The sequence below is a fragment of the Pogonomyrmex barbatus genome, unplaced genomic scaffold (assembly GCF_055798465.1).
Source record: "Pogonomyrmex barbatus isolate J1 unplaced genomic scaffold, ASM5579846v1 scaffold4, whole genome shotgun sequence".
Taxonomy (NCBI): Eukaryota; Metazoa; Arthropoda; class Insecta; order Hymenoptera; family Formicidae; genus Pogonomyrmex; species Pogonomyrmex barbatus.
Genome location: NW_028297138.1, coordinates 5600125 through 5614900, shown reverse-complemented (window position 1 = coordinate 5614900; position 14776 = coordinate 5600125). Strand labels below are relative to the sequence as shown.

The 14776-nt window shown below is 33.8% G+C and overlaps 1 protein-coding gene across 11 annotated transcripts in view; it reads left to right on the top strand.

Annotated features, from left to right (window-relative positions):
- Nucleotides 1-14124, top strand: part of LOC105422688 (trehalase) — a 57849-nt gene extending 43725 nt beyond the window's left edge. For 9 of the 11 annotated variants that reach the window (XM_089081205.1, XM_089081206.1, XM_089081212.1 and 6 more), the window contains 5 exons: nucleotides 2644-3426; nucleotides 3662-3795; nucleotides 4609-5162; nucleotides 5407-5654; nucleotides 10297-14124. In XM_089081205.1, the coding sequence (XP_088937331.1) occupies nucleotides 2644-3426; nucleotides 3662-3795; nucleotides 4609-5162; nucleotides 5407-5654; nucleotides 10297-10438 (1861 nt within the window). In that variant the 3' untranslated portion in view covers nucleotides 10439-14124. Of the gene's footprint in view, nucleotides 1-2643; nucleotides 3427-3661; nucleotides 3796-4608; nucleotides 5163-5406; nucleotides 5660-5943; nucleotides 8156-10296 lie in introns of those variants that run through there. The other 2 variants (XM_089081208.1, XM_089081209.1) reach the window with 2 other exon arrangements.
- Nucleotides 14125-14776: the final 652 nt, after the last annotated feature.

Genomic DNA, 14776 nt, shown 5'->3' with positions numbered 1-14776 from the left:
CAAATATTTATCCGACTGCCAATGAAAGTGCATGTGTATAGTATCAAATGCAGAATAATTTCTATTGCAAACAAAGTAATAGCATGTAGATGCAGACGTACGATTCTTTTGTTGCATGATGCAATATTTGAAATCACATTTAGTCGCGTAATTAAATTAACCTGCAATTAAAACGATCCGTTGCTGGCGTCGAACGGTCCGCCAGACATTTGACACAGCTTTTCGCGTCTGTTCGCGATAACTTCTATCGTTATTTTTCACGAGATTTTTTGTACACATAACGGATATGAAGAATAATATCAATCCATATCGATTGTTTGAAAGAAACTTAGTTATGTATTTAAATTAAGTTGTCGCATAAAAGTCAGTGATAATTAGCAATATTGAACATAATCGCAGATTCATAGACGAAAAAATAAAAAATACTAATAATCCATATCGAGATCGATTATATAAAATAAAAAAGTAGAAACTTATCTATGTGTTTAAATTAAATTGTAATGAACTGTGATTGAAACCGAGGATAATTCGAGCAATATCAAACATAATCGCAGACATTTATTATACATGGAATTTATCGTTAATCTTACGATAGAAATGACAATAGTGGAAACGGTGAAAATATTGAAAATTGAATGACCACGGTTAGCGTACGAACGTATGTACTTGAACAAAATTATCATAGATATTAGTGAATGACGCAAATGCTAAAATGTGTTATCATTCCCACGACATAATTTCCATTCATTTGAGAATATATTAATAGATAGTCTGAATAGATAGTCTGATAATAGCAAATAAATTTGACAGAAAAAAAACCCTTTAAATAACATTTTAAAAACAGTTTACTTGAACAAAAACAGTAACAAAAATAGACATTTTTTTAAAGAAATATATATTCGAATTATCCGGATTATTAGAAAATACTGAATTAGAAAATTGTCCGTGCAATTATTCCACGCGGATAATTTATATTTCCATAAAAAGAATCGTGCCGGCGCGAAATCGCGGACTAATAATCAGATCGGAGACTTCGCGAAAATTTGCACATTTCTGCCGCGGTTTCTCGCGGTAATCTCGTTAGCACATAATAAGAAGACGCGTGGAGATCAGGTCGGTTTTTAGCGAGCGGGAAAAATCATTATCCATCGCATATTTGCGAAGCGAACGAGACGCTGTAAGACGCGCGTATTAGTGATGATAATGATAATGAAGTGTTTGGCACATTTCGCGAGGCTAATCGCAGTCTCCTCGCACATTCCGTCACGCCACGCGAATATGGTCTCTTCCATATCGCGCAGATACACGATCGATTGCAGTCCTAGCTGTGGGACGCGTGCGAACACGTGCATACGGGGATCTCGCTCGATCAAGGTCGCCGAGAAAAGCAAAAGTCGCGCGATTTCGCACGTATCGGTAGCCGGGGGGCGATCTACGTGTTCGCGAATCCGCGATATCACACTTGGCGCGTGCGTGATTAGTCGAAAAATAATCCACACGAGAGAGAAGAAACGGAAACGAAAAGAAGTTCGTACGTCCAAATGCATATTATTTTCGTCATATTATTTTCGTTGGCGTTGGGTAACAGTGGTCTTTTTTTAACGAGTTATCTTGATATAAAGAAATTTCATGAAACTTTAAAATTCTTTTTACGCTCGTTTTTACGCTCATGACTTGTAATAATGTAAAGCTGGGATAATTTTCATTTTTATGGGATTTAATAACTGTTGCTATATGAATAGGCGTTTGTCCGAATGAATACGTTCTTTTTATGAGCTCTGATCTAATCCTACTTCGGTCTAGCTAAAGGTGTACCCGGAAGTGAATCAGGATACTTACAATTCACAGTTTATAAGAAAAAAATAAAAGACGTAATTGCAGGATTGGAATTTTGCTACTGTTAAGCAGGCGTGTAATTCTTTATATATGTTGCTTGCTGCTATTTTATCGACGTATCATTATTGTTTATGAGGATAAATGATTGGCTAATAGATAATACTGTTTTACAACTAGAAGTTATAACTGCTTTACTCTTACAGTCAAAGGCTACAACTTCCTTTATTCTTATTAAAGATTGCGCATTCTGAAGTATCTCCAGTTTGGCTGGAGGTCCGCGAGACATTGGTCCAGATGTCGATCCAACCGCGAAAATCACGAATAGTTATAAAGCGTGCCACGTAAACTTACTATGCCATAGTTCCGAATCTTAAGTTAGAGTTTTCTCGAGTTGGCTTTGCATTATCGTAAAAAAGAGATCTAATAAATATTATCGTACCCAAAAAATTAGTAAATAACGGGAATATTAATCCTCGGATATTAAGTACGATCCCTCATCAAGATTCTTGGTTATCGTGTTGTTATTAGATAGATCTTTATAATCTGCATAAATTAGCAATTCCGTTTGTTATCTCTTTAGATACGTTTGTCCTTTCTTTTTACTTTGGTGCAAAGTTCATCCTATTTGATCGATCTCATCCACGTAACCGGTGGATCTCCCGCGATCGGTCCCGGTGAGAGAGAGAGAGAGAGAGAGAGAGAGAGAGAGAGAGAGAGAGAGAGAAAGAGAGCTCACCGTTGCGACCAATCGCATACGATCGAGAGAGTCTCGTGTTCGTCGAGTAGCCATGTATCGTGCCTTTCCAGTGAGATATACTGCCACGGCGAGCTGCTGCACACGATACAGATGGCTGGTATATACAAGGATTCCAAGTACTTTGTCGACATGAAAATGAAACAGCCGGCGAACGAGACGCTGGCGTCGTTCCGGGCGTTCATGCGGAGCGTGAACAATACGCCGAACAAGCACCAGGTGGAAAAATTCGTCAACGATACGTTCGAGATGCCCGGTTACGAGTTCGAAGACTGGGATCCGTCCGACTGGACGGCCACACCCAAGTTCCTACAGAACATCGAGGACGACGAGCTACGGAAGTTCGGCTCCGATCTCAATCACATTTGGAAGCTACTGGGCAGAAAAATGCGGGATGACGTGAAGATCAATGAGGACCTCTACTCGATCATCTACGTGCCGAATCCGGTAATCGTGCCCGGCGGACGATTCCGCGAGTTCTACTATTGGGACTCGTACTGGATCATCAAGGGCCTGCTGCTGTCCGAGATGTATACCACCGTTAAGGGCATGCTGAATAATTTTGTCTCGATAGTGGATAAGATTGGTTTTATACCGAACGGCGGTAGAGTCTACTACAAGATGCGTTCGCATCCGCCGCTATTGATATCCATGGTGGACGAGTATCTGAAGACAGTCCACGACGAAGCTTGGTTGAAGGAGAATCTCTGGTTATTGGAGAAAGAATTTGACTTCTGGATGACCAATCGGACCGTGGATATTGAAAAGGACGGGATCAACTATACGCTCGCTAGATACTACGAGGAATCATCGGGTCCTCGACCGGAATCCTATAAGTGAGTAGCGCGACTTTAATAATAAAAAATACTATGACGATGCGACGATTTCCGACGAGAGAAACTAGATGATCCAGAATTGAAACAAATAAATTGAACACGGGGATATTATTTTTGATGATATCGAGTCGTGAGCATTAATTTTTATATGTATATTAATAATTAGTGATGCTATCTTCATTTTTTAACATTAATTTCGACTTTCGATTTTCTAATCTCGCAATTGAATGATCAGGGAGGACTATCTGACAAGTCAAATTTTTCGAACCACCGAAGAGAAGGACAATTATTATGCAGAATTAAAAACGGCAGCTGAGTCCGGATGGGATTTTTCCAGTCGATGGTTCGTACACGAGGGTACCAACAAGGGTAATTATCATTATTTAATTGTTTCCCGCGCGATGAAAATACAAGTCTTTATGGGTGAGCGAGGTTGGACGCAATAATATTACATGCGTGTTCGCGAGTACGATTAAAATAGCTTTGATGACTGGTATGATGAACGTCTTATTGTCGTAAAGATGACAGAAAATGATGTATCACACTAATCATAAGTTTATAAGAGTGATATTTGTTAACAAGAAAAGTTAATAACGAAAGTTAATAACGTTTGTATATTCGTGTAAAAAGAAACTGCATATATTTAAAATGTTCCGCAACTGAATAATTTTTTATTCGCGCAGGTTTTCTATTAATTATTCGCGATATTCGTTTGAAATAGAGATATTAAAAGAAGCTAATAGTCAATCTTAATCATTGGTCATAATTTTTTTTAATGAATCGAACCAAAGCTATATGTAATGATGTATTACATATACATTCTCACGCAATGTTATTCAACAATTATAGTGCTATTCTACATTAAACGTATCTTCAATGAGATCTGCACTTCAAGGCTTCCATCTCGTTTCTTAAGTGAAAGCATTGTTTGAAGCATCGGTACTCTAAAATCCATTCTCGCAAAAGCGTATATTACAATTGAGATCGTTAGACCGTGCCACTACTGTTTCTGTAATGTTTAAATCGCTTCATCTTGCTCAATTTCATCTTAATGAAATTGAAATCGCCATTTAAAAATTGTCATTATAATTTTTTTTATTTATGAATTATGCTTCGATATAACGAGAGCTCGTAAGAGCGACTTGGAGGGAACTGGAAGGTTGATAGCGACACTAATTCTAGGTAATCTGACAAATCTCAAGACCAGATACATAATCCCGGTCGATCTGAATGCCATAATATACCGAAATGCTGTACTGCTGGCGCAGTACAATCGTCAAATGGGTAACGAAACGAAGGCCGCGTATTACGATGACGTGGCCAAGAAATGGAAAGAAGCGATCAGGGTATTGTTGTGGCACGAAGAAGTGGGTGTTTGGTTGGATTACGATATTCTAAATGATATTAAGCGGGACTACTTCTATCCGACCAACATTTTGCCGCTCTGGACAGACTGTTACGACACTTCGAAGAGAGCCGAATATGTGCCGAAGGTGCTCAAATATCTTGAAAAGAATCAAATTATGTTGAATCACGGCGGCATACCGACGACATTGGAACACTCTGGCGAACAATGGGATTATCCCAATGCCTGGCCTCCTCTCCAGTATTTCTTCATCATGTCGTTGAACAACACGGGCGACCCATGGGCACAGAGATTGGCTTACGAGGTTAGCCAGAGATGGGTCCGTAGCAATTACAAGGCTTTCAACGAGACACATTGCATGTATGAAAAGGTAATTCAAGGTATTCCGAAGAAACATATTCGAATAATTATAAGAATATATTCGTGTGCACCACAATTTTGAGAACAAGAGTAAAAAGAATTAATGTCGCTGTTGTCTGAAGAAATAAAATTTACACGACGAATATTAAGAACTTAATTAATTCTTAAAGATTTTTTCTGAGCTAGTCCGCGGGATTGTTGTTTGTGCAGTTCTGGGAGGAAATAAAATAGGAAAAATTGAATTCTGTTTGCAGTACGACGCGATCGTCTCGGGTGGTCACGGTAGTGGAGGTGAGTACGAAGTACAACTTGGTTTCGGCTGGTCAAATGGAGTCGTTATGGTATTGCTGGATAAGTATGGTGACAGGTTGACCGCGGAGGATTACTTCATGTCAAACGCCGTGGTCGAGAATGCGGCACCACCGCCAGTTGTTTCGACAGCTGGTCAAATGCTGACCGGGATTTTAGCTCTCATAATATCGTTAGCAGCAGGATTTATAGGGTGAGGTAAGTGTCAAGCGAGAAAATTAAAAAATATTTTCATGTTACAAAGGAATAAATACACATACACACACACACACACACACACACACACACACACATACACACACACACACACATTTAGACACATTTTATATATTTTTATATTTGAAATTTATAATATAATTAATGAGATAATTTTTTTATAAAAAAATTATAAAGTCATATACTCATCTACAATCTTTTCCATCGATTAATTAGTAATACATACGAATTAAACAAAATGTTTTGTTTTGCTTTTTCTGTTTCAGATATTCACGTCACCTAAATCAACTAGTATAAATTCGCGAAAAAATACATTAGAAAGATCGATACGTATCGATCAGTAGTGGTAGTAGATACTTTCAGTCTCGAAGAAAACAAAATCCATCTAAGTATTTTTGCTCTTCTTCTTCGCTCGTTCAATTTTATATAATTTAATCGGACGATCAATGAAGAGAGCATAATGGGTAAAAGGACCAAATAAAAGCAAGTGCGGGCACTGTTTTTCTTATATTATTATAAGACATCCGAGTATGCGAGGGGGGCCTCGAACGGGTGTTATTTTTATTTTCTTGCCACACACGCTTCCAAAGAATAATCTATAAGCCACAGGATATATTTCATACATTATCGATAGTATTTTGCATTTAAATATCGCTTTAGAAGGAACATGAATCTTTATTGTCTTACTCGCGATATATTATTGTTATCATACTTATCAATTATTCACAAATTTATTATGATATTATTCTGTCACGATACTATCTATCATTCTACGCTTTACATTCCGTGTGATTTATGATAAATTTTACAAAAGTATTTATAGTGCAAAATATTGATTTTTTCTGAGATTATATTAAAATTATATCGCCAGTATGCCTAAACAATCTACAAACATGTACCTTCTTAGCTGGAATTATGTTATATTATTTATAGGAATGTTGTGGCCCTTCTCGCTGATGGATAAGGTAGACAGGATCTATTATCGCTAGACAATCGTCTATTACTTAATCGTTTCATCAGACGTGCGCTGTTACGAGGTATATTCTGTGATCATTTAACGAACTATTTCGCTGGTCGAATTACGTTCTATCATCCTTCTATTGCAGGAATTTATTCTTTAACTTTAGATCTAAAACTTTGGAAATACCGCAGGCGATATCTCAATTTTAGTCTATGATATACCTATATATATAAACCGATGTATATTATTTTATTTTGAGATTAGCTATTGATATCCTATTGTACTAGTATTATTAGGATAGATAAATTATTATATACGCATATCTATGAAACAAATGAAAAAAATCGACATCTCCAAGATATTTCGGAGAAGGTCGGAGTAAGATTCCTCAGAAGAAAAGAGGAAGAATATAAAAGATGCAAAATGAAAAGATTAAGGAAATAGTTTGGTAGGACTAGTTACAAATAAAAAATTTAACGGGAAAGATTCCACTCTCTTTCTCTTTCTTTTCTCAGAAAAGAGTGGACTCATCTAGTCAGTTATGTATACGGCGCCTAGCTATTTTATTTTTATAAGTCGCAATGGCGACATTGTGAAGGTTGGGCGTCGCCAAAATTACTTCTCTAATCTTCGTCAATATTCGAAGGGTGCCTATTTATGTAACTTGGATTTAAAACAGGCGGATAATACAAAGTTAAAGTTGAAGCTGCAGAGGATGCGGGATAATGGACGATTTATCGACGTTTGATAGTCCACAATGATAACAGATAGTTCACTTTTGATTCACGAAATGCCGCCTCTGTATTTTATATCTCTCGTCCATCCTTGCGACGATCATTCTCTTTTGTACTAAATTTGTATGAGCTTTACATATATATTTGGCGAAATATTAAAGCTATGATCTCGCAAATATTGTTATATTTACATATTCGACGAATTTATTGAGTAGATTCTAAAAAACAATAAAATATATATGTATATGTAGAAAATTGAAGAAACATATTTTTATTAAAAAAGGAGAGATTTATTATATGCTATTTAAAAGTTTATTTGAAATATGAGGATCTAATATAAAAAAGTAATACCATTATTTTATATTTAATTATTTAATTATTGGCACAGTTTTGCAAGTTATTTATTTGTACAGATATTAGATAGCGTACGAACGGCACTATAATGAACCCTCCGATTATTTTGTATGTTTTATTTCAGAGAAAAAAATATCGACTTCTTTTAGGACTTTTATTTTGACAAAGATGATATTTAATAATGCATGAGTGAGTATATATCAAACTATCGCGTTTGTCTTGCCATAAAAAATGTTTGCACGAGCTATTTTTATAATTACAATACTGGGCAAAGACAATTATTTTTAGATGAGTACCATTTCTTTTTTTCTTTCCATAATCTATTTGTATGAACGCGAGTAATGTGTTACGCATGCTTCCTGCATCCAAGTCCATCTCCTTGTACGATAACTTTATAAAATAAATAAATCAAACATTTATAATAACCTATCCTGTGATACATCAAATGTTGCATGCTGCCATTTACGTTACTTTCGTAATATCCGTAAAATATTTGAGAAAAATAAGACATTCCAGATACGTCATCGAAACTAAATCGGATAAACACACGCTCCTTCGTTCTATTTGGTAAGTCTACATTTAATCTGCAACCGGATTTGTCAAGAGTCATTTGTAAAGGAATTGCATTCACGAGATGAATTCATAAACCAGTATTTATAAACCAGTTAATGATAGAAATTAAACGTAATGATATACATGTGCTAAGATATGTATATTTGTTCTTATGTATAATTAAAACGGATAGGTATACATTTTTTTGACATTTATATAAAAAAGGAATGTCAGTTTGCAAGGATGTTTCTTTCAGTAGATGGCGATCGAGAATCTTTTGTTGTAGCAATAATTATCATTCCACTGTGCTACGCAAGTGGAAGTTTTCACGCACAATAAGCCACCTTTGATGGTGCTCAGTCAATAGTAATTACGTAGATAATAATCGAGCCGTAATGTTATACAGGGTGATCCAAAGTATATGTATTAAGAGGCAAAGAATATCTTGAAGTTTTTAAAAGTATTCTCTAAATAAAATTTAATCCGAAGAAGAAAAATTTATATCTAAATATAATGAGATATCTAATAGTACTCAAACCTCTATGAAGTTAAGGTTTTTTGGATTAGAAAAGAACCTAATTTCACCCAGGAAAAGAAATTGAAAGATTATCTCAAAATACGGCATTCTTGTGCGAATCTCGCTGTTGATTTTTTTATTTATTAGTCTGAATATCCAAATAAATATGTCGATCCCGAACAATTTCTAAACTTGTTTAGATTTTAGGTAAAATTAACTGTATCTTGGATCGAATGTTTAACAGAGAAGAAGTTTTGAATACCCACAAAATATTTTTTGCCTAGAACATATTTTAGATTCTCTAGATGCATTACCATGCGAAAAACACGTAGTTGCGATATCTACGACATTATCGCGATAGGTGTTATGAAGCTACTAGCTGTAGCCATCAGTATTCCTGTGAAGGTACCGATACAATTACCAGCACCAGCACACGTAGTGGTTTAGAGAAAGAGGAGGAAACGAATGGCCGTCGGTGAATATACACGTGATGTAGGCGTGATTGGTAGGCTGCATTTGCCATTCAGACTTTTTGCGTGAATTCCTGTCGACATTAAATCGCGCTCAAGGACTGACCTGCGATTGTATTGATATAACATGGTAATCCCGCGCTGAGCTATTTGTGCCGTTGATAAAGACGCGAAGATAGATTTGTACAAAGAAAGTATTTTCGAGAGTGGAAGAATACTTAATTTATTGATACACTAAGTGAGGAAGAAAAACCATAAACATTTTTTGATAAAATTGTTAAAATAAGATCGTTTTTGTGAAAAAGAAACAAAATTATTTAATTTTATGAAAACTTGGCGACACTCTTTTCTGAAAGAATCTGTATTTGAAAAATAATATTTTTAACATCCTTAAATAAAGAAAAATTTTTCCTGTATTTTCGACAAATTATACAGTTTTTTTTTTCTTGAAAAGGAGATTGAAGAAAAAATTTAAGTTTTCTGCAAAAAAAAAATTATAACATACACAACGTTATACAACATTCTGATAATATCTAGTTATTTAATAACTTTTTAAAGGAATTATTTAAGAGAATTTATGCATGACGTTTTCATAAAAATGTTGTTTGTTATTTCTAACTTTTCTATATTTATAACTTTTATGATTATTATAATTTCTTATACTAACTATAATAGTATTAAAATCTGATCATAGAATTATAAAGAAGGAACAGCGCACGTAGATGGACAATATTGCGAACGAAAGATTACAATTCATTGCAATATTATATTATTTTGTTATTAAAATAGAAGGGCTCATAGAATATTGTTAATTATAGCAAATTATAATTTACGAAATAAATTCCGAATAATTTTTCTTTAAGAAATGTATTGCAGACATGCTAATGTATTGCAATATTATATTATTTTGTTGTAAAATAGAAGGATTCACAGTATTGTTAATTACAGCAAATTATAAATTATGAACTTCCGAATAATTTTTTTTTTAAGAATCGTATTACAGATATGTTAACGGTCTTCTTCTCTCGCAGGTTGGTCATGTACAAGAGACGACATTATTACGTACCAGGTCCATCAACAATGCCGAATCAGAGGAATGTGTTATCGAGCGGTAGCAATCTATATCGGAAGCGGATTGCGTACACTGAGTTAAAGGATATGAATAACGATTGATGACCGCTCATTATCTAGACCGAATATCGATTCGTTACATGACTAGTAAAAGAAAAAGATACGCGCACATGTGTAAGAGAAGAAAGAAGAAGAGATCAGCAGGAAGTTGAGACACAGCGTCAGGATAGAACTGAAACGAAGTCAGGATGAAGAGATGTTTCTAAATGTCAGATGCTGAAGAATATACTTGTAGGAGAAGAATAATGAAATTGACTGACGCGGAGTATTAAACGGAGATGGAAGAATGGTCTATTAAAAAAATATCTAATAAAAGGAAGGCATTTCAAGATGGAATGACATGATACCGTTCAACAGGATTTTCCAGTTTGCGAAATCGAATAGCGACAGGATTGACATTGATCGCGCAGGATTCTGGAAACATTTGAGAATTGATTCTGATTGTTGCTTCTGTTTGACTTAATAAAAGATTGAGATGAGAAAGAAGCAAAAGATTTATATATAATGTAAGAATTAGAATAAAGAGAATGCGTGTGACGGTCTACTCCAGCGATAGAAAAATATAGTTTTAATTTAGTGAAATATTAGGTAAAATAGAATGGAGTTTCGTAAGTTATTTATTGAATCAAGATGAAAGATACAATTGTGCAGGAACTTTATATACCGAAGCTCTTTAAAACAGGATTCGTTCAGGAAGACTCTTGTGAACACATTGTTAGTTTTGATATTACATTTGATATACTATTCTCCGAGCTAATTTTAAGATTATTAAGATTATCTCTAAAAACAATTTTCAAATAATTGATACATTAAACGACCACTTAAGCGTAAAGTTAAACCCTGGTGCCATCCAACGATGTAATTATGTACGGAAATTAATTCTCTGTACAATGTTAAATATATTCAAGTAACTTTCTCCCGCGATATGAGCAAGTATGTGAATATCAACATTATAGTGATTTATGAGAAGCGCTTTTATAGTAATAAATCAATTGATAAAAAAACGAAGACTCGTGGACTCTATTTACGAATACGGATAATTGCACGTGAGATGCAAGAATGACATATATGTGGTTTATACAATGTACGTCAGATGTATCAGAATAATACAAAATTATAAGTATAAATAAGTGTGCGTGCGTGCGTGCGTGCGTGTAAAATTTAGCTAAATGTAAATAGTAAATAATTGACGATATTATAAATAAATTATTGAGGATGTTGTATTTTTGCTGATATTTTTATAAGTGAACGAGTGCGTTTATCTCGTATTATCAATTTACGGATGTTCATTTGTTAAAAAAGCGATACGCCGTGTATGACAATGTTAAAATGACTTCACAATGTATAAGAGGTAGAAAGTTCCTTTGCCAATCTTATGACAGAGCTTTCATGCGCTCAATTAGTTTTATTTGCTAATTCTAACAATCCTATGCTTTATCGTGGTATTTATATTTTGTTCAGCGTAAAATAAGCCTACTAAATAGAGAATTATTTTAAATAGTTGTCAGAAGAGTTACGAGTGTACATTTTATTGCATCTATATAATAAATTTATATAAATAGTAAATTTGCTCTCTTACAAGCCAATGCGATTTATGATCAAAAAGATAATTTTTGCATGAGGGCATTTCTCGATGATGTCGCGATTTCAAATGTACATAAAATATTAGATGATATATATAAATTTTATTTCTGGCCAGTGTGTGATACAAAAGTACCTGGTAATTCTTTGCGACACATTCGAGAAATTTCCTAACGAATTGTATGGGATTTCTCAATTGCAAACTTTTCACAGATTATGATCTAAGTTAATTGTAAATAATTATTCATAAATGGTTAGAGGGAAGAAAGAGAAAATATATGGAAGAATATTCGACCTATTGAAAATACCCTTTTCCTATTTTTTTTTATGTATTTTTTTTGTTAGATATTCAGAAAATATATTAAGAAATAATTATCTGTATTACTTATATATAAATAAGAATCTGTTAGATTTGTTAGATTCTTAAATTGCCGTACACGACGCATTTAACGGAATACTCGGAAGAAATAATAAGATAATAATAAAATAGACAGTTAAACGAAGGTGCATTCGATTTAACTCGATAAAATCGCGATATCTCGAAAATATTGATTTTATTATATTATAAATAGAATATTTGGCGCCGTGCATGCTACGATCCTTGTTCTTGTTGCTGTCTGCTTATTTTTAGACTGTTTATTGCAACCGCACATACATGGATTACACAGCGCCAAGTTACATAGTGCCAAGAGATGCAACAAATCGACGAATCCACAATAAATGATATTACATAAAAATTAATCAGATAAAAATATTTTAAATTGTTCAAAATCTAGATTTTAATTTAATATTATTAATATATACTTTTATAATTCATTCAGATGTATATTTGGAAATTTGGATTTCCAATGAATCTTCATTTAAATAGCAAGGGAAAAGAAGATAATTGGCGAAGGATATTCACATCATGAAATATTAGCGTATATATTTTCAAATATTAGCGTATATATTTTCAATCATAAGTATGTATGTTAATAGGACTACTGCTCGTACTGGATTTCGAGCTTAGTTTTATAAAAAATCTGAGATCTCTCTGCGAGATAATTTACTATTCGGATATAATTATCCTCTCGAGCTTTTTAAGCTTAACATAAAGACGTTTCTCAGGGATGAGAGTGGTGTTGGAGAATATTGCCGCCGCGGTCTGACCTGCATCCATCGAGAGAATAGGACCATCATCTCTCTGGAGTACCGGTTGTGAGGATCGAGAGTATACATGTATATATGTATATGTAGTGTATGTATATATGTGTATCATTGAATTGTTGACGCGTTATTCTAAACACGTTATTTGCGATAAATATCATCATATGCCTCTGTAGTCGAAAGAATAAGATGCCTGCCCGGTAAACAGGAGATCCAGGAAATCGATTCCTGACTGAGGATATTTTTCGCAAAATAATTTCGGATTTTTACGACTGGTTCGTGGTCGAGCCTCGTCGTGGCACATGCCTTCCCTTCTTATCCTCTTTTTATAAAACTAAGATCACCAAATATAATTATAAAGATAATAAATTGAACGAGCATTGGTATGAGCATTTTTCCATGTTTTTTTCTTTCAATATAATTAGGATTTCTGCGTAATATTTTTTGCATCAAATTATTTTACATTTTAATTTTAATTCACTTTTGCATTTGTACATAATTATACAAATATTTAAAAATATTTTGACATGAGATATCGAACTGTAATTTCGAAAATCTAAAAATTTTATTGTAATGCAATTCAATTGTAATGCAATTCAATTTACATAGGAAGCTCTTGCAAATTGCTGCAATTTTCTAAATTATCAATTTATCATATGATTTATGATAAATTTATTTTCCCGCAGGCAGAGAATGGTATTTGGAATTTCACTTATTAGCTTCAAATTTAGTTCTTCAAATTTAGTTGAACTGGAAATTGAGCGAACGTACGATTTCTTCCTACGATCATTTGCATGGAAGCTGAAACGCAATATCATAGGCACGCGATTGCATGTAATAAAATTTTTCACAAATACCGATTAGATGTAAATGAAAAGATTGTACGATTGAATTGTTAAACTTTATACGATGATAATTTTTGTGAATCATGCACGACCAGCGTTCGATGTAACGAAAATCGAATTGCAAATAAACGATCTCGTATTAGAGACTACTTCAAAGGAAGCGTCCTATATTTTAATATGTATACAAGTATATACACAATACATATGTATATCCTGTGAAATTTACATCATTTGCAAATTTTACATCATAGTCGGAGAAAATGCAATCGATGAATTTGATTCTCTTTTAATTGTGATGGGTAAAATTGTTGAAATATTCTTCGTATAGATTTAATTACTTTTAATTTTTTATATTATTCAGCATTAAAAAAATGCCAAAGAAACGTGAGTGAATTTCAATGGAAAAGTGTCCATATATTATATATATATATATATATATATATATATATATATATACATACTAACATTTGTGCAGTTTTGTAAATATAGGTTGCAAAATTTTTATATAAAGCAAACGCAAGTTCTTAGACAGCTTTAGACGTCATATTAAAGTAAATAAATGATAAAAAAGATGATAAATTAAAAAGATTTTTTCTATTCTTGTGTGTGCGTGCGCGCGCGCGCGCGTGTGTGTGTGTGTGTGTGTGTGTGTGTAAAACACGAAGTCCATGTAGCAAACATATTTATCATAAAGTTTAATCGCGAAAAAGTTTCCAAGTCTATAAATGTACAAGTTTTTACGAAAGATATTGCATTGGTAATACAGACGAATTTAGCATTTCCTTAAGAAGTAACAAATATTTTATCT